The 25513-nt window shown below is 42.7% G+C and overlaps 2 protein-coding genes across 2 annotated transcripts; one reads left to right on the forward strand and one right to left on the reverse strand.

The window, feature by feature from the left end:
• Window positions 1–11222: 11222 nt before the first annotated feature.
• On the forward strand, window positions 11223–14255 carry RPL36A (ribosomal protein L36a). The gene is made up of 5 exons (XM_059910176.1): window positions 11223–11333; window positions 11749–11854; window positions 12060–12127; window positions 13755–13877; window positions 14185–14255. The coding sequence occupies exons 1-5, from the start codon at window positions 11223–11225 to the stop codon at window positions 14203–14205; spliced, it is 429 nt and encodes a 142-aa protein (XP_059766159.1). The 3' UTR covers window positions 14206–14255.
• Window positions 14256–16004: 1749 nt separating this feature from the next.
• GLA (galactosidase alpha) lies at window positions 16005–25470 on the reverse strand. Its single transcript, XM_059910302.1, has 7 exons — window positions 25004–25470; window positions 22069–22243; window positions 20415–20592; window positions 19753–19844; window positions 18157–18318; window positions 17510–17707; window positions 16005–16798 (listed from the first exon to the last, which is right to left on the reverse strand). The coding sequence occupies exons 1-7, from the start codon at window positions 25207–25209 to the stop codon at window positions 16532–16534; spliced, it is 1278 nt and encodes a 425-aa protein (XP_059766285.1). The 5' UTR covers window positions 25210–25470; the 3' UTR covers window positions 16005–16531.
• Window positions 25471–25513: the final 43 nt, after the last annotated feature.

Here is a 25513-nt window from a genome sequence, read left to right on the forward strand (position 1 = left end):
TAATTTTTCATACATTGTCCCACTGGGGTCTGTAACCAAGGGGTCTAATAAGGATACGGAGGCTGCACCTGCAGTTATGGACATATACTAACTGCCACCCAACTGATTTTGCCCATCACCCTCTGGCTGAGCTACAAAGGATAGAAGCTTTGTTCTAAAATTGAAAAACAATTTTTGAGAGGTAGTTGTTTTGTTTTGTTTTTGATTTTCCCTTCCTTTTTGCTTAGATTAGTTCTTTCAGACAGCTGATGCAACTGTCTTAATCTTATAGATGCTCTCTTTGATCATTTATGAAAAGTAACTTGTTTAGCCTCTCCAAACTTACAGTACTTCAGAAAGATTCAGTTTAGGTAACTGAAATACAGAAAGGCAAAGAAAGTTACAAAAAGTCACCGTTGGTTTTTTTATTCACACAAAACACGCAGTTATTCACTTAAATGCACTATCTTTTATTACCAACCCAAACCTTCGTTAGAAAGATAAAGTGAAAATATAAATACTGCCACAAAAATAGAGCACTAAAAAAAACACTGAAAAATATCACCAAATCACCAGCCCCTTCTCCCTCAAGTTTTGTTGGAGGTAAGTTTTTTCCTGAAGGATGTAGGTTGTTTTTTTTTTTAAACTAAACTCCTTATGATTTTGGTGGCACCATGGAAGCAGAATAAAGTCAGTAGTTTTTTGTACTTGTCAAGCATAGGTTACTTCTCACACCAGGAAAGCAAGGGAATGGTTTCTTATCGAAGCCTGAGGCTATCCACACCATTATTTTGCTCTTTCCTGTGGTGTAAAATGTTCTATTATTGTACTGAGGAGACAAAAATAGGTTACAGGAACACCAGGGATATTCAGAATGATCACTTTGTTATTTATTCATCATGTGGATGCCACTGTTTTCTGGTGGTAGACTTGTTCAATTTTTTATAAATGATCTTTTGAGAAAATTGGGCAAAGGAGCAAACCTTTCCCTACATCCTCCACACAGCTCTCTTCCCTGACTCCTCGGTTTAAATCGTCTCTCCCAGGAGTGACAAACTGATAAGAGTTTGCAACCAACTAGAGTTCTATCTAGCATTCAGATTCAGCTCAAACCCCAAAAAGATTTCTTTTAACATTAAGGTTTTTCATTTACTCAGAAGTAGTGGTAACCAAGTAATAATAGTCTATTCTCAGGAACTGCCAACTCATCGAGATCCCTGTACTAATATCACATTTGTTCCCATGGTGAATTCCAATTAAGTACCTATTCACAACCAAAGACTCAACTTAGAGAAGACAAAATAATACCCTAAAGAAATCGAGTAGCATGACCAGTAAATTGGATCAGAAGCATCCGAACAAACCACGTCCAGCTGTTCCTCTTTTAGCTGAGTAAAGCACACCCATCATTTTACCTTTAGTTTTGTTGCAAGCTCTTGGTGGATACACTCCCTGTTCAGACCCAGCATCTGCTTCAGTCTTGGCCTCTGCTCTTGTTTCCTATAAGACAGGTCCTTCTGGAAGCTGCCTCTGTTCTTTTTCTTTTTTAGAACAAATCCAGTTTGTACAGGAGGAAGCCTTCCTCTCTTTTAAGTGTCTGTGTTGGGGTAGGGTTTAGTGCTGGTCTAAGTATGAGGAAGTAAGTAAGCCTCTCACTAGCCATCGCCCCTCTGAGCATGGGGTGAAATGGCCTCTACTTCTAGATCATTGAGCTGGAGGACTGCTGGGATTTCCATGGCCTGGTTGCTCCCTCTTTGATTGCTTTCCCCCACTCCTTGTGATCCACTCCAGGCACACACAGCCTGAAAATGTGGTAGTTCTTCCTGAGTCACCATTAGTCCATCCACCACTAATGTGAAAGGAGAGGCATCTGCTTTTATGTCTTCCTGAAGGTTGGTGTGTAATGGACACTCTGCTTTAGAGGATAGTTGCAGCTTCTTTGGGTACTTATTGTGAAAGGTCCTAATTTTTTTCTAACAATTTCAGCAGCCCACAGAGTCAATTTGACCACAAAAGATGCACAGTGAGGGCTGACCCTGCACCTCACTCAAGTGGTGGGGTTGGGGGTGGAAACGGAAGTGACATGAATATTACACACACACACACACACACACACACACACACTTCACATAGAGAAAGAAAGAGGAGGAGAAAAAAGAATAGAAAGACACACACAGAGCTCTTCATTTAAAATATAAAGTTCCAGTGTTATAATGTTCTCTTTATTAAACTACAAATGCAAAGATTTTCACACGGCCACCTTTTGCCTCGCAGCTCTTTATGGAGCAGTAGAATTCCAAAAGAGAATGTTTAGTAGTAAGAGTTCAGCCACTTTACAAACTGTGCTATGCCAAGGAATTAATGTAAATAGCACTTGTAGAATCGGTAAACTAAACCACCTTTGGCTCCTATCTTTGCTCATGCTAAGATAAAACACTATTAGGGGGACTTCCCTGGTGGTGCAGTGGTTAAGAATCCTCCTGCCAATGCAGGGGACACAGGTTCGAGCCCTGGTCCGGGAAGATCCCACATGCCGTGGAGCAACTAAGCCCGTGCGCCACAACTACAGAGCCTGCGAGCCACAACTACTGAGCCCGCATGCCACAACTACTGAAGCCTGTGCGCCTAGAGCCTGTGCTTTACAACAAGGGAAGCCACCACAATGAGAAGCCCATGTACCGCAACAAAGAGTAGCCCCCGCTCACCGCAACTAAAGAAAGCCTGCGTGCAGCAACAAAGACCCAACACAGCCATAAATAAATAAATTTATTTTTTTTAAATTGGCTATTATTAAAAAAACAAAACTAAACTAAACACTATTAGGGACAACACCAGAGAAAAAGACACAGCCTGTCTATGACTGGGAAGGGTCCAGGAGAAGCTAGTTAGAAATAGTCAGTCATGGTTCAAACAACTATTAAGCCAAAATATCCAATAAGCTGCGTTTTGTGTTTATTTCTCCTTTAAAGCATTACTTAATTGTCCAGCAAGATTCTAGCCATTCCCTTTTCTCCCCAGGGGAATTGAAGGGAACTCATGCTTCTCCCAGTGCAGTCCATCCATCAGACATTTTACACACATTCTTTCATTTATTCCTCAAGGCAAACAGATGAGGAAAATGAGACTCATGGAGGTTATGTGACTGGCCCAACCTTATCCATTTGTGACTCCACACCCTTGTTGTTTCTGTTGTACCTCATTGCCTCCCAGAGGGATTTTTTTTTTTTTTTTGCCTTCAAGGAAGTGTGATGCCATCCACCTCAGCACCCTGTTATTCCCCATGGCTATCAGCAAAGAGCACTGGGGACAGACCCCTCTCCATCTTCTAAGAACATTTGGCAAAGGAGGAAATGGTGGTTAAGTACAGGGGATAAGTAAGAGAGAATTCAGGATCCAGGGGCACTTTCCTCTGCAATATTCCTCTAGGCTAGAAAGGATGATATGTCCCTCTTAACTGACAACAGTACTTTTTCCCACATGAGGATTCTTCTTAGTTCCGCCAAGGTTTTCTTACATTTTCCTTTAAATCCTCTATAAGGAGATCTTGTTTAACTGGTCGATTTCTAGAGTTGCCAGCTGTTTTTTCCTTCAGGATTTTTCGTTGTTAATGGGATGAAAGCACAGGGTTTAGGCAGAACACCAACTCTTTATTCTAGGGTTGTTATTGCTTACTGTGAATATAAAAGTTTGCTTGAATGTACTGTCTTTTATATTGTGAAATATTGCAAATAGGCAGAAAGTAAAGAGAATAACATTACACTCATGTGCTCACCACTTAGCTCTATAGAATCCTAACATTGTGCCATTTTGTTTCTGGTGTTTTGTTAGAAATGAAATACTATCCATACAGCCAAAACACCCTTGTGTACTCTTCCACAATCTTAGTTCCCTCCCTCCATAGAGGTTACCAATATCTGGAATTTGGCATTTATCATTCCTAGGCATGTTTTTATATAATTACTACATATGTAAGTATCCAAAAAAGACATTTAGTATTGGTTTACATGTTTCACATTTTAATATAAGTGTTACATAGTCTTCAGCAACTTACTTTTTTTCTCAATGTAATGTTTTATGATTTATATATCTTGGCACCTCTAGTTCATACATTTTAATTCATTTTGATATGTATCAGTATTCTATATGATGAATACATCACAATTTATTTATCCATTCTCCTACTGATGGTTATTTAGGTTGTTTGTTTTCAATTATAAATAATGCTACCATGAACGATCTTGTACATGTGGTCATAGTTTTCCAATCTCAGAATGAATTCTCAGTTACTTAGACAACGTGGCAAACCCAGGTCCTGCTTATGTGTTGGACTATGCACTTCATGTAATCCCTTGTTCCTTTTTTAGTCCCATCTTCCTGAGGCTTTACTATGAAATCTGGTAGACTTATCAATGGTCTCTCATTAGAGTAGAGTATAACTGATAGGCCTACTAAAAATCTCTTCTCAAGCCCAAGAAGCATCTCTCAGGTTTTGATTGAGATTTTGATTGAGAATTCCCCAGTCTTGGAACCAGAAGAGAAGTCGTCATTAAAATATCGTACCCATAGCAACAAAGAGCCATAATTACTCTTGCTAAGTTCCCAAGAAGCTCTGTTCAAGCCCTAGTGAAAGCTAATTATTTCATGATAAGTTTCAGGGTCAGTGCTACAGGTGACCAAATTTGTGGTGAAGACTTCCAGCAAAATCAGTTTTCTGGCTGCTGGCTAACCAGGGAAATTCTCATCTACTGTAATCATTTCTAAGAGGTCTCGGTGCTCTGGTCTTCTTCAGCATTTCACGTTGTTAACATTTTACAGTTTTCTTCTGTGGTTTTGGAAACTTCTGGGTCTGTCATCTCTTCTGCCCTGCACTAGAGGCAATAGATTCTGGCCAAGTAATGATGAAAGGAGAGCCAGATAGCGAATCTGCAAGTTTACACTGAGCATCAGGTCGGTGGTAATACTTTCAGCATTGCTCCTCTGCTCTGAGGGTGACTGCTGGGTTGTCCGTCTTTCACTCTGGACTTGTGTGACCCTTTGACCTTCTTTTTCAATATAGTTTTTGTTTTCCCTGGTTTAAACATTTTATTTTTTCCGTCAATATCACAATAACACATGTTCATTATAGAAAATGTTTTAAGTACAGGGATATTAAAAAGAAAACATCAATTATAAGCTCATTATCCAGAGACATTAATATTTAGGCATATTTCCTTCCATTCTTTTTCTCTGCATTTTTCTGACTATATTTGAGATCATATTGCACATACTATTTGTAGTTTGCTTATTTTTCTTAACATTATCTGTCTAAGTATCCATCTATCTATCCATCCATCCATCCACCCAACACATATTGTCCTCAAAATATCTAAAGTTCTTGTTTAACGTTACTCCTGATTATTTTCCCATGATATTAGGATCTCTATATAAGCATCATTTACCAAGTCAAAAGTTTGTACATTTTGCATTTTGAAATATATTGACAAAATAGTTTCCAGAAACACTGTAACCAATTTCCATTCCAAATAGCAGTTTTGGAGAGCCTGCTTTTCCCACACTTTTGTCTCTTTTCTGCTCCACTTCTAATCAGTTTTTTTTTTTTTTTTTTACTGTTTCTATTACAGACAGATATGTAAGGATGAGTTAATAGACTATAGTTCATTTTCATGTCTGGGAGTCAAGGCAGTGAAGTAGAGCTTCTCCTTGAAGTTCAGCTAACTGATGCTAACCCTAAGGCATGTGGCGATGGCTCTCCGAGAGGGAGGTGGAAAGCCTGGGATCAAGGCTTTTGTGTTTCGAATGCTCTCCCAACACCCTCAGTCAGTGCACATGAACCTCCAGAGAAACTGAAAGTCACACGTGGCCCATTTGTTTCAGGGTCCTCAGAGGAGTTCTCTCTCCCCCTCCCCTGATGGCTTCGTTTGCATAACCCAGCAGCTTTGGAGTGAATTAGGTCAAGGTCTGTCTCTAGCTTCTTGCTGAGCACTGCCTCACTGAAAATTCTAGCTCTCCCTTATTCCCAGGAGCTAGAAATCGGATATCGGCATGGCATCCATGGGCAAAAAGCAGCAGGCATCTGATGACTCTTTGGAGAACACCCAAACTGGTTTTCAAAAGCCGTATCTTCCCCTTATACCTAAGTCACTTCCTGGTATGGGTCTAGTCCACTGAAAGGAAACTCTCTATAGGAAATTTGCTCGAATGGAAATAGTAAATCATACTGATGATAATTTTAAATTGCACCAAGACCTAGAAGTGGATGGAAAGTTGCACTAGTTCTCAACATGAGGAGTTTACAAAAGATTCTAAACAAACACATCACTAGCCATAAGCCACAGGAATTTGGACTTTAATGAAAGCAGATAGTTTAAATATTCTGAATATAAAAGGGGTCAGAATAGACCAGATAGGGCTAACACTAAGGGATCCTGTTTCAGTAGAATGCATTAGATTATTTAGGGTATTTGCATTTTGTGGCTTATTTGGTAGGTGACATTGTTTTATCAAATAACTGAGGCTCCAAGCGGCTGTAGCACCCTTGGTCAGGGGCTTGGCATGCAAAATGAGGGAAGGAGCAGAACCAGCACACAGCTAACAGCACACAAGATAACCCCTGAGCTGTATAGACCCCTGCCTCTGGGCTTTGCTGCTGCCCTGCCTCTGGAAACAAACAGCATGAGATAGAGACTTTGAGCTTGGAGAGCTGGGTGGCCAGGAAACTGGACAAGGATTCCATTTGGAGGTCCAGCAGCTCACCCAAGGATGTCTTGGTCAGGCCCAGCAATCCCTTTTATTTTAAATGCCACACTATTTGTTCTAGGCAGGTCCTCTGGGGACCTTGGCAGGTCTCAGGCAGAATAAAAATAATAGCAAACAGTGAGATAGGCGCACTGACTATTGCTGGACCCTATTTTAACTACTTTACAGAGATTAACACACTTACTGCTCACAACAATACTATGGGGAAGGCACTAGGCAAACAGGGGGAAAGGGAAAAGGGAAAACAGGAGGGGAAGAGAGGGGCAAGAATAATTCAACGCAATTCCACAATTATTTATTAAGCACTGACTCTGTTTCAGGGATGGTAATGAACAAAATAAAGGAGGGGATAAAGAAGAGGGGATACAGGTAGAGGAAGGAGAAGGAGGAAGAGGAGGAGAAGGAGGAGGACGATGGAGAGGAGGAGAGGAGAGCAAAGGAGAGAAGAAAATGATGAAGCCTAGAGAAAAGAGAGCCGTGCACATGGCAGGCAATGGTAATAGGAAAAAGCTTCCCCGCGACCTCAGGGGTTGGCCACACTGTCTGGGCTGAGGCTGAGGCTGCTTTTTTCTGGCCCAGCCTCTTACCCACTGTTACCACGAGGTTGGCGTACACAGTCCTTCCAACAAGCCAGCTCTGATCCCAGCAATGTTGGCTCGATGCAGCCTGAGGCTTTACACCCTGGTTTCGCCTTTCCTTAGCTTACAGAGCTCAAAAGCCTATTGTGGCATGTGAGCTTTGACCATTTTCTCAGACAATCTGCCTCTTAAAAATTCCTTCTTCTAAGGGTCTCATTGACACACATATCCATTTTGGGTCTTCCGGCAATATTTGACCAAAGGGCTTATTTTTATCCTGGCTTATTTTGCCACCGGCAATAAATCTTACTTTTCTGCCAAATTGTGCAGAGGTGCCTCTTTCCAACATCTGCTACCTGTTCAGATGGTCACCTCATATCGCTTTTTTCTCTTCTTGTTCCCCCCACAACCTCCTCAGAAAGGACCCTTCCAGCCCCTTCTGATCATCTGAAGAGACTGTCAGGGCCTTGTGCTGATGACACTCCCACCCTCTGTCAGCCTCCTCCGCCAGCAGACTACATGGCACCAGCCACGCTTTCTTCCTGGCCTTCAAGGGACCCGAGGTCCCACGAAAGGTACTTGCTGCTGCTGCCCAGCCCTTGCCATGCCCCAGACCCACCTCAGTCCTGACTTTAATGCAGGTAGCTTCCCGGATGCATTGAGATGCCAGGACTTTGAAGGTGGGACTCGATCTCAGAAGACACTGGCCCTGGAGACATATTCTTACAGTCCAGAGAGGAAGGACAGTCTGAGCAAACCCCACCCTTTCACAGCCACTCAGTTCCCTTTTTTTGTTTCCTGACTTAAACCAATGTCTTTTTTTTTCTTCTTCTCAGCAGCATGGTATCTGGTTCCCTGCTGCTGTCCCTATTCCACTCCCCGCCCCAGCTGTCTCCGCCCTTCATTTGCTTGGGACCTCTTGAGTCTGCTCTGAAAGAACCCTTCTCAACATTACTGGGGCCACTGAGACTCTAGACTGGGCTGGGTTGAGCAGACACGTCCTCAGGCCAACCTCCCCGAGGTAAAGGACCATGGGGGTGGTCAGCACAGGGAGTGGAGACTTACAGAAAAGAGGAGAAATGCAGACATGTGGAGACAAAACAAAGGGACTGGCGAGGAAGGGCGTCTTTAGCTTCTCATATCCTCTAAGGCAGAGACTCAAGGCCACATGGTTAAACTTGCTAGTGAAGGATGGAGAGTGTTCACGAAGGGACCCCAAAGTACAGATCCTGACAGAGGTAGAGACAAGACTTCCCCCTGCTGAGTCATTTTCTAAGAAAGCATTTTTTTTCTACAGATAAAAATGTCCAAATGTAAGCCCACATACTGACTTGTGTCCTTCCCATTTTCTGTGGATGTTGATTTTCTCCATTTTAGATTCGGCCTCAAGGATTAACTCTTAATTTACAACTTTCTCTTTAATCTTGTAAAACAATAAACCAGACTAGATGTGTTACCTGAAACCTGAATGTTTCATTAGCCACCTCCTAGCCTATGTTCTAGCAGCGATCTTCTCCTGGAGGACTCTCCTAGGAAATGCAGACAGTACTGGCTGTAGACCAGGATGGCCACAGAGCCCCTGGTGACTGATCTGCTTGCCCATCTTGACACATCAGCCATATTTACTTGCTCCAGGCACTGTATGTAGGAACAGATCATAAATCCCACTAGAAGAAGTCCGTCAGAATTTTTAAGGGAACAGGATATATTTTTTTAAAGTATTTGTAGGATAGTAGACTAGTTAATCCTCACGTCCACACAAGATAAAGGGGCGGCAAGTGTTGTATGATCTCTCTATTTTATTGACGATTTATATCCTTTCACTAGTCACCTCTGAATAGCTGCTCCAGTGGCCTGCCTGAGAGTCGGTCACAGACATTCACCTTCCCTCCCCTTTTCTTCAGTCAGATGCTACTTGTTGTCACATGCCCTGTCCCTTCTCAAGGTCCTTCTGGGGGTGGAGACTGGGCGTTGATGGGGGATCTAGACAAGGGAGAGCAGGACAAGGGAGAGGGGAAAGTAAAACTAGGCGAGTCTTCACCCTCTGCCCATGTGCACTCTCCTCACAGACTTGTCTACGTGATGGAAGGACTGCACCCAAATAGTGCCAATATCTAGACATAGGAAAGTGAACAACCACCTACTCTGTGAGGCCAGGCCACATCTAGAGTCCTGTGTTCAATTCTGAGTTCCTCACCTTAGGGGAAATCAATAAGCAGGAGCATGTCCAAACCAGAGACCAGGATTGGTGAAGGAATCTAAACCAAAGCCATGCCACATAAAGGTGTGATAGAAAGAACTAAGGTTGATTAGACTAAGAGGGGCCATGTTCACTGTCTTCATATTTCCATGTTACTAACATCAAAAACCTCTAGAAACTCCTCAAAGCCCAGTAAGATGGCGTAACAGCCTGGAGAGAAGGAAATGCTCTGAGCCTACAGGCTGGCTGCTTGGCAAAGAAACTTTTAGGAAATGTAGCAGGCAGTGGTAATGTTTTTATTATCTCATTCCCAGAGAACGTCCAACAAAATAGAGCTGATCAGAGAGCCAGTTCTGAACCTATGGGTGTTTCTGGAGGGTTATGCAAGCAGGAGAACCCAAGCTCTCATGGTTCCTTAGCCCTAATCCACTGACACCTCCTCCTGCGTCCCTGCCCAATTCTGACTCCTTATCATCCTCTACCCTGCAGATGCTCCTGCTTCCCCTGTGTGATTTGTGGTTAAGTGCAAGGCTGTGGTGTTAAACTACCTGGGATCAAATTCCAGCTCCATAAAATAACCACTGGTGTGACTTTGGGTAAGCGAATTTAAGGCCTCTCGTGCCTCAGTTTTCTTGCCTGTTAAACACTAATAAATGTACATACCACCTGGGTTGTTAGGATTAAAAGAGGTAGCATGTAAGGTAGTTAGGAAAATGCCTGACATATAATAACTGTTCAATAATTGTTAGCTATTATAATTACCAGGCCACACAATCATATCATATAATGGTAAAGGAACCCAAGCTCTGGAGTCAGGTCACCCGTGTTTGTATCCTGACTCCACTAAATACTATCAGCATTGGGCAAATCGTTTAACACCCTATGGCCTCAATTTCCTCATCTGTAAAATGGGAATAATAGTATCACCTACCTCTTAGAATTACTGTGAGAATTTTATGGGACAATTCATTTTAAATGCTCAATACCCTGCAGTCTTTCTCTGCTGGACTCTCTTGAAACCTAGCACATGCCTTCTGCCAGGTATGCTGGGAAGTGAAGAAATGCTGGATACTTTCTATCTTTTGGCCTGGTTATTGCTATTGTTGGAGCTGAACAATTTCATCCTCACTTTTCAGAACCTAGGTCAGCCAACTTGCTCCCTCAACAAAAGGGGGCTGTTTAATGCCGAGCATTGTTCCTTTCTTACAAAGTATTTAGTCTGTAATTATACATTTATGACATTGATTATTCGATTACTGTGTCCCTCCCCTAGAACAGTGCCCAACACAGAATAGGCATTCAGTAAACATCTGATGAACTAGAGCACTGGTTCCCTCCAAGCCTTCAGTGAACCAGCAGTTCACTGTGAAAGATGTTGTTCCCAGTATCCTTGAAGTGGAACGGGAATAGGACATGGAGGTGGAGGGCTCCTCCACTTGACCAGCCCTAGTCCTGGCTTCCCTCGGGGATAGGCACACGGAGGCCAGATGGTCTGGGAAGAGCATTGCTTCCTTCACTTAACGGTGCTACGCAGCAGTATCCACCAAAAGTGATGAAGTGAGGAAAAGTTGCAAAGCTGGAGGGAGGCGGGTGCAAGTTGAAGAGAGTGGATCAGCCTCAGCCGGAGCCCTTCCTTAAGCTCGCCCCCGCGACTCTGAATCGAGTTCTCTTAGCCGCCAGAGGGCGCGACGCACAGAGCCTTAAACTCTATGGTCTTTCCCACCGACTCCCATGAGGAAGCGCGACCAGAAACCTCCTATATACTTCCGTTTCCGGCCAGGCCTCTCTCTTTCCGTGCCGATAGCGCTCTCGCAAACATGGTAGGACCTTTGGGTGGGGGCCAGGCAACATCCAGTTTAATCTTTCCTTCCCGGTTGATGGTGCTTTCCCGGGATGCGTCCAGGCTCCTACGTGGACTCGTTGTACCAAAGAAACCCAATGTTGCCGCGATCGAGCCCAAAGGGACCGGGCTTCGGGACCAGGAACTGAAGTGATGGGGTCAAAGCGGTAGACTTAGACAGCGGTAGAGTGAATATGTTCTCGTTTTAGTTTGGGCTCGGCGGAGGCCGCTGTATTTGAAGCACATGGGGCCGGACCGCCTTCAACTCAGCGTTGTGTGTTAGCGAGTTTGAGAGTTTAGTCCTCGTGGGATGCCTTAGCTTTAGCTGGGTCGGGTCGGGCGTTTTGTGCGGCTGGTCTGGTAACACTGCGCGTTCTGAACGGTTTATTTACTAGGTGAACGTGCCTAAAACCCGCCGGACTTTCTGTAAGAAGTGTGGCAAGCACCAACCCCACAAAGTGACACAGTACAAGAAGGGCAAGGATTCGCTGTATGCCCAGGGTAAGACGGGCATACGTGATTTGGTTTTAATGCGGCATTTGTTTTGTTATAGAATGCACGAGCCCAGTCCCCCCTCCCTTCCCCACTTGGGCATTGATATTTCTGCTGGAAAGCCCAAGATAAAACCGCTGAGAGGACTTTTCCACTTGTCTGTTGTGATTTGTTATGTTTGATAAACCCTGACAAATAACTTTCATTCTCCCAGGAAAGCGGCGGTATGACAGGAAGCAGAGTGGCTATGGTGGGCAGACTAAGCCGATTTTCCGGAAAAAGGTTTGTAGTGGTCACTGTGTGATATGCTTCCCACTTACTGTGGCAGAGACTTTCCCTTTGTTTTTAGCCCACACATGTCTACAATATAGGTATGTGTTTTCATAGTTTCAGTGAAGTTATCTCAGTTACCTGCAGAGACATACATCTAGTAGGCAGTGGAGCTGGAAGTGCAATCCAGGTCTCACTCCAGTCTACAAATACTGCACTGCCTCCGTGTTTTATATGTTTTGTCCTCTTTTTGAAGAGGCAAACATCAAGGAATGTGCCCTGCCTTCCTCAGGACTGAAGTTTGAGGACACCCGTAAATCCTTTTCTTCGCCCTCTTCCTTAACCGTTGCCATGTCCTAATGAATCCTTAGCTCATGCTTGCAGTAAGAATTGTTCTCTTATTTTGCTTCTCAGTTCAGAAGCCTGCAGTCAGTCTGCTACCTAACTCATGAAGTCTTAAAGCTCTTTAAAATAACTATTTAGGGGGGCTTCCCTGGTGGTGCAGTGGTTGAGAATCCACCTGCCAATGCAGGGGACACGGGTTCGAGCCCTGGTCTGGAAAGATCCCACATACCACGGAGCAACTAAGTCCGTGAGCCCCGGCTACTGAGCCCGTGTGCTGCAACTACTGAAGCCCACGTGCCTAGAGCCCGTGCTCCACAACAAGAGGAGCCACCACAGTGAGAAGCCCGCTTATCACAACAAAGAGTAGCCCCCGCTTGCCGCAATTAGAGAAAGCCCGTGCGCAGCAACAACGAAGACCCGACACAGCCAAAATTAAAATTTAAAAAAAAATAGCTATTTAGGTCTTCCACTGGCTTCCTGAATTCCCTGTTGGTCTCAGGCTGAATTTCGGAGTTTCTGTTCTACCTCAGGTGATTTGTCTACCCCCTAAAGTATACAGTGCTTGGAGCATAGCCTTCCCAGGAACATAGCATTTCTTTTGGCACTTAGGTCCTCATTCAGCCTGGTTCCAGAAAGTATTCAGGAATGATTTTAGTGTTCATTTAGGTGCAATAAATGGTTTGATCTCTAGGTGGTGATATGCCTTTTCACGTTTGGGTAACTTGTTTAGGAGATAGGGACATTGTACTCAGGTTTCTGCTCTTTTGAGAACTTTTAAGAATAGAATTCTAACTACAGGAGCAGGCTTTAGAAGTTGAGTATTTGTGGGGAGTTAAATAATACAGTTGAATGCACATAAAACCTAGATGTAATTGTTGGTAGTCTCCAGAGAATAGATATTAAGTGGTACTTACTCTTACTTAAATGGGTTGCGAAAGTTGTGTTTATTTCATGGTTGCATGGACTCAGTTGACCCATTTTTGGGTGTGTGGATACTTAACTACCTAGAGCTGAAAGGCCAGGGTGGTGTGATGAATGCCTATTTAAGAAGCCCTCTAGGATGTTTGGTATGAGTGGAGAACTTGATGGCAACTAGATAATCTGCCACCATTTTCTCTTAAATACACTGGTTTTCACATTTCTGTTTTCTCCCTATAGCGGAAAACAAATTGTCACAACTCTTAAACTTTGCAAAGCTTTGCGTTAAGTAGTACTTGACCCAACAGAGTCATACTTTTGAAGAAAGATTTTCTGTAGTGATTTATGAAGGCTTTGACTTAATTTTATTTTCCAGGCTAAAACTACAAAGAAGATTGTGCTGAGGCTTGAATGTGTTGAGCCGAACTGCAGATCTAAGAGAATGCTGGCTATTAAGAGATGCAAGCATTTTGAGCTGGGAGGAGATAAGAAGAGAAAGGTAGATAATTACGGGGTAGAAGGTGCAATCTTTTCTCTACGGCTTTATTATATTGAGAGAGGTGAACATTTCTGCCTACTCATTTTTGTGGCATCAAGATCAGGGGCAATCCTCTCAAAATAACTAAACTAGATCCATAGCTCAAAGTATTTTGGTGTTGGTTTTGACATGAGTAGGAAGGGGAGAATGAGAAGACTGGCCTTAATAAAGGATGGTGATCCCTTTAGGAATAGACACTGTTCTTGATGGAGTAAAGGTTCTTTGCAAAATACAAAAACTCACCTTTTTTCTTCCTGTTCTTTTACAGGGCCAAGTGATCCAGTTCTGAGCTTCATATTTTGTTTTGTTATGAAGACAATAAACATTTGAGATTGTTTACTTCGTTTAGTTTCAATTGTTTATTTATTTTTTTGGAAGGGAAATAAACTAGTGCCATCAATAAAATTCTTCTTGGGAAATTTATGCTTGATGGTTCTGGATACTTATTAGGGGTTGAATCTGACTGGTTGAACTCACATCAGATGCTATGATGGGACTTCATGGGATTCCTTTTGTTATAACCAAAAAAGCAAAGGCTGTTATTGGTTATAATGGGACATAAGTAGAGACCTGAACTCAGGGCAAATAGAATGAGATCAGTAACAATTACATCCATAGTGAATATGAGGTTCACCAGGAGTGAAATAATTTGTCTCAAATAATGTTTACTACTAAAGTCACTGAATGAGGAATTTCAACCCGGTTCTCTAGGCACAGCATACTATATTATATATGTCGTTAGACTTATTTTCATGCCCCCTAAACATTGTTATATACTTCCTCACATTTTAAAGTAGATATAAATTATTTTCATCATGTTGAAATAATTGCAAAGGATAGAATTTCTAGTGAAACTCCCCAATGGAACCTATGGGGGATAACTGTCCATTTTGTGAAATGCCTAATAGTTGGAATCCTCTTTGTATGCTAATGTATGCTTCATTCTTGTGCTGCAAAACTCTGGATGTGAAGCAAATAAGCTACACATTTTGGTGACTGGAAGCACATCTCAAAATGAGAGCAGTTTTCTTCCAAGTTAGTTTCTGTGATTGAATTGTCTGGATTTACCAATTCTATTCCAATTTTTATTAACTGACAATGCTTAGTCCTCCAATTTTATTGAAAATAATTGGTAATCACCTGACAGGCAAAGGGATTGTTACAACAACATGCACTTTGTATTTTGAGTGGGCCTTTTGTGCCCTGTTAACTTTTGTACTGTCCTGCATTCTGGATGGGTGAGATGAATACACCTTTGTTTGCTTATGTGGGAGAAGGGTGATAGTAAAAGGGGAGGTGGGGAAGGAGCAGGCCTGAAGCATTGACTGCAGGTTGGTCCTCAGGTAAACCAATTGGAGGAAAAGCAAGGAATTAGAGTATCTGGAAATTGCCTCAATGACTCATTCCTCCATATGCCAGTCTGAAGTTCATTGCCTCATCACGGAACCTCAAGAGATAAGGCAATTCATCTTAAAGTGGAAGGGGTCTCCTGGCCAGAGGTTTAGTATTTTAGGTCATAATGTATCAACTATTGTTGGTGAAAGTAAGCCAATTGCATTTGTTGGATCTAGACTGCAAACAACTTGGACTTGGAAACCTAGGTGGTGCCTTTCTTGGCAAGATTCTTCCATAAAAATTCAGTAATGTCGTCTGTTGGGTTGCCTCTAAATTGTCCATTTATGAAGGTTATTCCTGTTGGGGTATTTTTTTGCCCTTCAGCTGAGGAAGTAGTTTTTATCTTCCCTTTAGGCCAAGGTTATAATCAGTGCCATCCAAGTATTAGTACCTCAGTAGGTGGCAGTGTAAGGGTTAAAAGCCTGGGTTTAAATCCTGGCTGTAATTTACAGTGATTAAGTACCTACATCAAGGTTGTTGGGAGGATAAAAATGAGTCACTACACCTTATGCATCTAGAATAGTGCCTGGCACATAGTTCCAATACAGGCAACAGATATTGCGGGTCTGGTTCCAATAAAGGTAGTCACCAATTTTTTGGTTTTCCAGTACATATAAAACTTATGTTCAAACTATACTGTAATCTATTAAAGTTTGCAATAGCATTACGTCTTAAAAAAACAATGTATACACCTTAATTTAAAAATACTTTATTGCTAGCCATCATCTAAGCCTTCAGAGAAACAATTTTTTTTGCAGTAGTAACATCGCGATCACCATGATAAATATAATAATAATGAAAACGTTTGAAATATTGCAGGAATTACCAAAATGTGACACAGAGACGAAATGAACAAATGCTGTTGGAAAAATAGGGCCAATAGACTTGTGATACACGCAGGGTTGCCACAAACCTTCAATTTGTAAAAAACCCCCAAAACCAAAAAAAAACCCACAGTATTTGTGAAGTGCAATGACATGAGGTATGTCTGTAAATTATTATTTTACTTATTATATTATTAAGCTATTATTTCTCAGCAGTTTACATTAGGTTCAGAGGCTTTTCCCCAAAATGTTCTCCAGATAGCTTTAGAAGTAGTAATCAAAAAGCTCAAGTGTAGAAACTTACTCAAGGAAATAAGAACAGCTGAAGGTGGATAAAAGTGGCTAGTCACTTTGGCAACAAAATAATACATTTTAAAGGAAGCTTTTTAATGCAGTCTAGCTTGCTCTTTCTAGCCTAAGCAAAACAGTGCCTGTGGGATTTATTTGAGTTTTTAAACTTGAAGTCCATTCATAAAACCCAAGCTTCCTCTTCACAGGGAGGAGCTGCGTGATCAGGCAGTCAGGATTACAGGCCAGTCCTTGACCCAGGGAAGTAAGAGAGATGGTGTAAGAACGAGGTCCACCAATCTCCTGCAGGTTTACCATAGCCACAGCCCAGGCTAAGTTAGAGAGAGGGCGTTCCCACACCTCAAAGTTGTCCTCCTGAAAAGTAAGCCAAGAAAATAGGTGTGATAGCTTGATAAACTAGCAATAAGCTGCCTTGTTAGTTGTGGCATTAAGTCTTATAATCAGAACTATCGAGCACTTCTAGGAAAAATTAGCACAAGGGAGCCTCATTACTGATTATGATATCAAGATTAAAAAATGCATTCTCAAAATATCAGTGCAGATCCTCCAATGTAACAGATTTAGGTGCAAGACAAACTTGGTACTTGGATGTTAAACCATCTTAAAATACACACCCCAGGGCTTCCCTGGTGGCGCAGTGGTTGAGAATCTGCCTGCTAATGCAGGGGACACGGGTTCGAGCCCTGGTCTGGGAAGATCCCACATGCCACGGAGCAGCTGGGCCCGTGAGCCACAACTACTGAGCCTGCGCGTCTGGAGCCTGTGCCCCGCGACGAGAGGGGCCGCGATAGTGAAAGGCCCGCGCACCGCGATGAAGAGCGGTCCCTGCACCGCGATGAAGAGTGGCCCCCACTTGCCTCAACTAGAGAAAGCCCTCGCATGAACCGAAGACCCAACACAGCCAAAAATAAAATAAAATAAATAAATAAAGTAGCTATAAAAAAAAAAAAAAAAAAAAAAAATACACACCCCAAACAAACATTTGGATGAACTGTAAACTAGAAGGCAGGAGAAGATGTTCCTGGCCAATTCCTAGTTTTTCCCATAGAACATTATTTATTGTACCTTTCTAAGCCGGTACCCCTGCTTGCCCAAGGGGTCCTGGTTGATGGCAATTACATCCTTATCCTGAAGAAGGGCTTTGGCTTCAAGGCTGATGTGTCGGAGATCATTGGACATGAGTAATGGAGCTGCCATGATAGCCCAGAGGGCCATCTGAGTTATTTGCTGATCCCGGCTGAGGCCAAAGTTGCCAATCACCAACTGGGACAAAGAATGAAGAATTCAAGTGAGGGACTTCCCTGGTGGCGCAGTGGTTAAGACTCCACACTCCCAACGCAGGGGGCCTGGGTTCGATCCCTGGTCAGGGAACTAGATCCCACATGCATGCCGCAACTAAGGAGCCCGGCTGCCACAACTAAGGAGCCTGCAAGCCGCAACTAAGGAGCCCACCTGCTGCAACTAAGACCTGGCGCAACCAAATAAATAATAAATAAATAAATAGATTTTTAAAAAAAGAATTCAAGTGAGATAAGACAAAACATTCTTAAAGTTGCCTAGACATACAGACAAGTCACCTTCCAGGGCACCCTGCTCTGAGTACTCTCACATAAAGCCTGCTCCCAGGAACTTCTCCCTTCTGATTTATCTTGAGTGTCAAGTAGGAAACAGGTCCACTGCAGGGGCTTGAACAGGAGGGCTCAGGTTCTTACCATATCTGGATCATTCCAACCTCCTGGTCCTGCGACAGGAACAATCCTCTCCTGGTTAGAAGTTGTCCAGTCCAAGATACTCCTTATACTTTGCCAAGAATCATAAACATCAGCAAAGTTTCTCCAGTGATTGCAGTACTCTCGGATTTCTGTGTAATTGGGCTGTGAAAACAGAGATAACTCTTCTGTTTACTTTCTACTAATATTCTTGTGATATGAAAACAATCATGTTTAAAAAAGGCTCTCGTAGCCTCTTTAGTTTACAGATTAAAGGTCTCCATGAGGAGAGCTAAATCCTTATTATAATGGAATTTTGTTGTAAGAAGTTTGCGTCAGAAGTAGGCTATATAACTTAAAATCTTACTTAAAATGGCTTTAACACTGTTCTTGCTGGAAATTTACCAAACGGTAACTAGGTACAGTAGTCCCCCCTTATCTGCGGGAGATACATTCCAAGACTCCCAGTGGATGCCTGAAACCACAGATAGTACCAAACTGTATATATACTACGTTTTTTCCTGTACAGGTACTAACGGGTGGGTAGCGTACACAGCATGCATACGCTGGACAAAAGGATGATTCATGTCCCAGGCGGGACGGAGTGGGATGGTGCGAGATTTTATCACGCTACTCAGAATGGTGTGCAATTTAAAACTTATGAATTGTTTATTTATGGAATTTTCCATTTAATATTTTCATATTGCACTTGACAGTGGGTAACTGAAACTGCAGAAAGCAAAACCATGGATGGGGGGACCACTGTACTGGGATTATGGAAGATTTTAATTTTTTTCACACTTCACTGTATTTTCAAACTTTTCCAAAATGAACATGTATTACTTTTATAATCAGAAATAAATACAACGATCTCCTAATATAATATTGTAAATCAACTATACTTCAATAAAAAATAACTAAAATGATTTTAATAAGTAAAAGCTGCAAATTACACAGGACTCGGCAAGCATATGATAAGGCAATTTGAATCCTAGGCATATAATTTGTTGAAGGAATGAATAAAAGTTTGTAGATAGGCAGGTGGGATATCTGAGGTTTAAGATGTTGAGAAAGAGGTGAGAGAATTTTGCAGAGATTAGAAGGAGACAACAGGGATTCATTCCATAAATAATTATTCAACACTTACCATATGGTAGGGATACAGTGATAAAGTCAGACAAGGTCCCTGCCCTCCTGGAGCTTACATTCTAATGGAGGAGACAGACAATAGGCAAATCAACAAATAATTCCATATAGTGCTAAGCCCTTAGAAGGAAATTGAATAGGTTAACATGATAAAGAATGAAGTGGGCTGATTCAGGATATAGTTTGTAGATAGTACTAAGAGGATTGCTGGTGGATAGGTTGGGAACCATGAGACAAAAGGAAGAATCAAAGATGACTGGCTTCCCAACTGATGGTAGCTTAGTCTCCAATTATAGCAGTGGGGATGGTGAGAAGTGGGTGGATCCTGGGAGAGATGGTAGGATGAGAGTGTTAAGTAAGGTTGGACTTTGACAGGGACCTTCGTCTCCTTTGTTCTTGAGTTCTGAATATCTATCAGCAAGGCCCTGTTGGACTCTGCGCTCACTAGCTCACCTTAAAAATGGGCCACATATAAAGGGGCCACTCACAGGAGTACACAATGCTTCTGCCAGTCCTGTTCAGGGCCAAGGACATGTGCTTATAACCTGTATGAGAAAACAATGTGTAAAATAAGGGAAAGAAGGGAATTTCCAGCTGGGGCTGTATATCTTTAAAAGAGGCTGCCTGGAAGGGCCATGTTTATATTTTAAACCAGCAGCAGAGACAGGTGACTGCTCTGTGCTTACACTGTGTGTAGTACTGCACAGACTGCTGGGATTGTTCCAAGGAGACAGTGTGGGATGGTGCATATATTGAGGAGAGGCAGGAATGAAGATGCTCCTCTCTCTGTGACTGTTTGACATTCTGGATGCTTTTCCAAGTGATGGATGGAGAGTTACAATTACTATTTGTAATGAACTCAGAGCCCTCTTGAATTAAAAGTGCACGGTATTAGCTGTGGTTAGGCACACATGGATTTTACATGCGTGAATGAACAAATGCATGGACAAACTGCAAGAAGAGAAGAGGCAGGAGCTCTGGCACATTGAGAATAATTATTTCCAGTATTGTGACTGGGTATTTCCAACGTGAGGATTAGTTCTTTGGATGCTCAGCTACCTTGGCCTCAAAGTTCTGCCCTTTGCTCATGGCTAAATCTTTTGAATGAAACATACCATCTGCCAAATGTTTTATACTGTCACAGTAACAACCGTCAAATTTTAGCAGATCTACTCCCCAGTCAGCAAAGGTCTCGGCATCAATGTCATAGTATCCAAAACTCCCAGGGAAGCCTGCGCAGGTTTTATTTCCAACATCTGCATAAATCCCTAGCTTCAGTCCTTTGCTATGGACCTGAAATGAGAGAAAAGAGTCACCTCAGTAGGAGGGCAATCATGAAGTAGAGAGAACCACTCCAGGCTGGAGGCAGAGACCAGTACACTTCACCAGGTACTGGCGGGCTTTGCCCCCATCCCAAAACCCCCAAAATTATCCAGATGAGTTTGTTGGAAGATAAAGAGCAAAGTCTCCAATTCTGCTGAGTTCAAACTATACATGTAACTATAGCATAGAACTGAAGGGAAAGTTGTCAGTTGCTCTAATCTTCCTCTGATGGGATCTTTTTTTTTTATAAATTTATTTATTTATTTTTGGCTGTGTTGGGTCTTTGTTGCTGCGCATGGGCTTTCCCTAGTTGTGGCGAGCAGGGGCTACTCTTTGTTGCGCTGCGTGGGCTCTGATGGGATCTTAAAAGTTACCTTTTCAGGTCAATGATAGATTTATCTGGACAAAGACTCTCTCCTTGACCAAACCTTAGGCCCCTCTGAAACCTCTTCTCACGTAGGCCTCTACCTTGGTCTTCCGTGTCCAGTTTTAGCAAGAATCCTGCGAAGGGGCTTCCCTGGTGGCGCAGTGGTTGAGAGTCTGCCTGCCAATGCAGGGGACACGGGTTCGAGCCCTGGTCTGGGAAGATCCCACATGCCGCGGAGCAACTGGGCCCGTGAGCCACAACTGCTGAGCCTGCGCGTCTGGAGCCTGTGCTCCGCAACGAGAGGCCGCGATAGTGAGAGGCCCGCGCACCGCGATGAAGAGTGGCCCCCGCTTGCCGCAACTGGAGAAAGCCCTCGCACAGAAACGAAGACCCAACACAGCCAAAAATAAATAAATTAAAAAAAAAAAAAAAGAATCCTGCGAAGTCATCTCCCCACCTTTTGATATCTGATCAAATTCCTTATGCCCCACCCTTGATGTCTAAGTCCTCAGCCTGCCTTTAGCAAGAATTCCCCTCCTCCTGATGTCTCATCTTAGTAATTTTCCATCCACTGACCCCCACAATCTGCTCGTTGGCTATAAAACCCCACTCCTCTTTGGTGGATTTGGGACTGAGCTTGGCTCTTCCCCCCATTGCAGTAGTACTGAATTGTACTCAGTATCTCTCTTCACTGCCTTTAACTAGTGTCCAGCTCTATTACTCTTTAACAATCTCCAGAATATATCCCTTCTATCTTCTAAAACTCTAGTTTATAGTACAACTGTGATAGCTGCTCAAAGCTTATATGGAAATACATGCACACATGTCAAGAACCAAGTTCCTTTTTCCTCCTAGAGAATTCACCGGTTTCTGCAAAAGGAGAACTTCTTCAAGATGGGCCTCAAGAACTATTGCAAAACACAGATCTGCTGATGGGATGAAAGTTCCACCTGATAAGCCTTAGAATTCATTGTTGGGATAACAGCAGCTATTTTGCTTTCTAAGTGTTTCTGAGCAAGCTTAGGTACAGAAGTGCTTATAGTCTCCTGAATGAAAAAGAGAAATATCTATAAACTCACATAATTAGCGAGGCGGCGGATCCCACCAGGAAAGCGTTTAGAGTCTGCCTGAAGTCTGCCTTCTGAATCTCTTTCGGGAGCCATCCAACAGTCATCAATGCAGAGGTACTCATAGCCTACGTCCTTCCAGCCATCTGAGGCCATGATCTCAGCTATCTGCATAAAGAGCTTCTCACTGAAAGAGAAATTCCAAGAATCATTACAATTCATTAAACAAATGCTTGGGTACTCCTATTTGTTAAGCATCTTGGGGTTTTGCAATTTATTTTTCAACCCAGTAATAATTTGGTAGTAATCACAACCAATGCAAGGTAAAATGGACTAGGCCCTTTTTCTTCTCACTCCTTTCCCCTCTACCCTAAGAACGCCAAACAATTAAAAGAGGAATGAGAAATACGTGAAATTGAAAAGGCTATTAGAATTAAGAAGACAGTTCACTAAAGTAAAACTACAAAGTTAACATAATCAACAGCTTCTTTAGATATCAGCAATGACCTATTCGGAGAAAAAGACACCATTCACAAGAGAAACCAAAAAAGCAACAGATAAAACCTAAAATACCTAGAGGTAATTTTAAAATTATGTGCAGGGCTCATCTGAATAAAACTGTGATGTTCCCAAATTATTTGAATAAATGGAGAGACATTATTTTGCTCTTGAATAGGAAAACTCAATACTAAAAAAAAGGTAATTCTCCCTATACACTTCTAGACATTTAATAAAACCCTGGACAAATCCCCAAAGGACTTTTTAAGGAACTTCGCAACATGACTCAAAAAGTTCACCTCAAAGATTAAACAGGTGAACAGTCTACAAAAGATAAATGAAGCTAGTGTAGTACCATTAGCATTAGAATACACAGATCAATGTAATCAAAGAGAAAGTTCAGAAAGAGATCCTTCCAGCCATTTGATACCATGAAATTTAGTATATATTAAATGTAGTATTGCTTACAGGAGAATAAAGTCCAGATGGATTAAAGATTTAAATACTTTAAAAACACATAAAAATACTAGTACAAAATATACATGACTATGTTATCTTCAGGTAGGAAAGAACTTTCTCTGCATGATGCTGGAGCCAGAAATAATAAAGGAAAAACCTGATGTTTGATACATAAATATCAAAACCAAAATACAGCAAGAACCACTGTATTGGGAATTCCCTGGTGGTCCAGTGGTTAGGACTCCGCGCGCTTTCACTGCTGAGGGCCCAGGTTCGATCCCTGGTCAGGGAACTAAGATCCCACAAGCCATGCAGCGTGGCTTTAAAAAAAAAAAAAAAAAAAAAAAGAACCACTGTATTCACAACATATGATAGACCAAAAACAAAGAAAAACCAAAACGTACACAAACAAAAAGAACCCCAAACATACCAGATGGAAAATAGGGAACTAACAAAGTGCAGGAAAGAAACCACGCAAAGAGCCAATTTAACTTTTAAAGCTCTTATTCTGTGCCAGGCACTCACTCTTTAATTTAGAAAGGGTAATTAGTTTGCCCAAGATCACCTGGCTAAGTAATAATAAGCTAGAATTTGAACCCAGGCAGGCAGACTTCAGAGTCTTGCGGTTAACTGCTCACAACATAAACGTGATCTCATTTTTATTGAAAATCACTTTAAAAAGAAATCTGTTTTTATTTACATAGAAAAAAATTGAAAGGTCGTATATTAACATTTTAACCATGATTATTTCTGGGTGGTGGAATGAGGGGAATCTTTATTTTTATTATACTCTTCTTTACCATCTACAATTTTTGCCATGATCATGCATTAATTTTACAACCAGATACAAAAATAAGACAACCACCACTTAGGAAACAAGGAAGAGACAAAGAAAGAAATATGTGATGGCCATAATTTACCCCAGGGTCACGATGGATGGATTTAGTCTGAAACTTAGCAAGCCAATTAATTCTGTCATGTTTGACCAACATCCTGACTTCATCTGTAAAGACATTCATAGGAATAACTTATGGCCACTGGGATGTTACCATGACCGCTGCTTACAGAGGGGTCTTTGCACCAAAGGTGTCTTTATTATGTTTTAAACAATATCTATCAGTGATTCTTAACCGTTTCTAGGTCACGGATCCCTTTGAGAATGTGAACAAAGCTCAAGATCCTCTCTTCAGAAAAACATACATACTCATATTTGCAGATTTGCATTAATTTTCCCATGGATTCCAGGTTAAGAACATTTCTTCTATATGCCTAATTGAGGAGTCTGGTACTGCATTGTACTTTCTCCTTTAAATGGGTTATCTAATTGAAAGTCAACCTGTGTGAGATAAGAACTATTTTACCTATCCTCAGAGTCGTTCCCTGAGATGAGCTGTTTTCCCAATTTACAGACGAGGGATGTGTGAGTCAGAAAGGATCAATACCTGTCTTATCCACCTTCCACAGATAAAGATCCTCCACTTCAACCTTCCAAGCACACGCCATACCCAAGGGCTACGGGGTGGGGAGATCTCAGAGACTCCATGGTCACTCTAAATTCCCTCCAGTTACAGCCAAGGAACCCGTGACCCCAAAAGGAGAAGAAACGGCACGCGTCTTAGTCCTCTGTCTCTCCTATTCACCACAGCTGTCCTCACTGCTAGTACCCAGCAGAGACAGAGCAGCAGATCTCAATAAGGCTCTGAACGGAACTGGATGGTAAATGGAGAAAGTCCTTAGTTGGATGATCAATCAGAGAGAGGCGGAGAAGCAGAGGTCGCTGGCCGGACTCCCACGCCAAGAGGGGTCACATGGAGAGAATTTAGGACTAGTCCCCATCCAGGGCAGTCTGCTGGGGATAAAAAAGCAGCAGCAACAGGGGAGCTCTCCCTCGGGCTCAAATTTTCTCGCTGAGACCCCCCCACCCCTCCAAACACAGCCAGACAAATACACGTTAAGGCGAAGGGAAGCGGGTACCCAATATCGCTGATACCTGACACAGGAATCCGGCTCTTCTTGGCAGTTCACGTTGCACATGAAGCGCTCCCAGTGCAGCCAGCCCATGGTAGGGGTCATCGCCAAGCCATTGTCGAGGGCCCGGGCCACAGGGAGCCCCCAGAGAAACAGGGCCAGGAAGCAAAAGGCCAGCACGCAGCCCAGCCGCCGGACTCTGCTCACCAGCTTCATCGTCGCTGTCATCACGCAGCACAGATTTCCACGAGTCACCTGGGCTTTTAAATTTAACCTTAAGAGCTAAAAAGGCAGAGGCGGCCCGGGGAACCCGCTTTCGTCCTCATCACCAATCACCGGTGAGTTATTAAGCCCTGACCCGATTGTTTCTCCGGCAACTGGGACGGTTATTCCCAGAGGCGGACCAATGACCAGTCATAGAAGACGCGCCGCCACCAACCACTCTCTCTCTTCCTGGATATCGACCCGCCCTATTTTCGTACCAGAAGGAAGTGCGGCACTTTAATAATCCCGAGTTAGAGCAGCGCGGTGC

This window comes from Balaenoptera ricei, chromosome X (assembly GCF_028023285.1).
Source record: "Balaenoptera ricei isolate mBalRic1 chromosome X, mBalRic1.hap2, whole genome shotgun sequence".
Taxonomy (NCBI): Eukaryota; Metazoa; Chordata; class Mammalia; order Artiodactyla; family Balaenopteridae; genus Balaenoptera; species Balaenoptera ricei.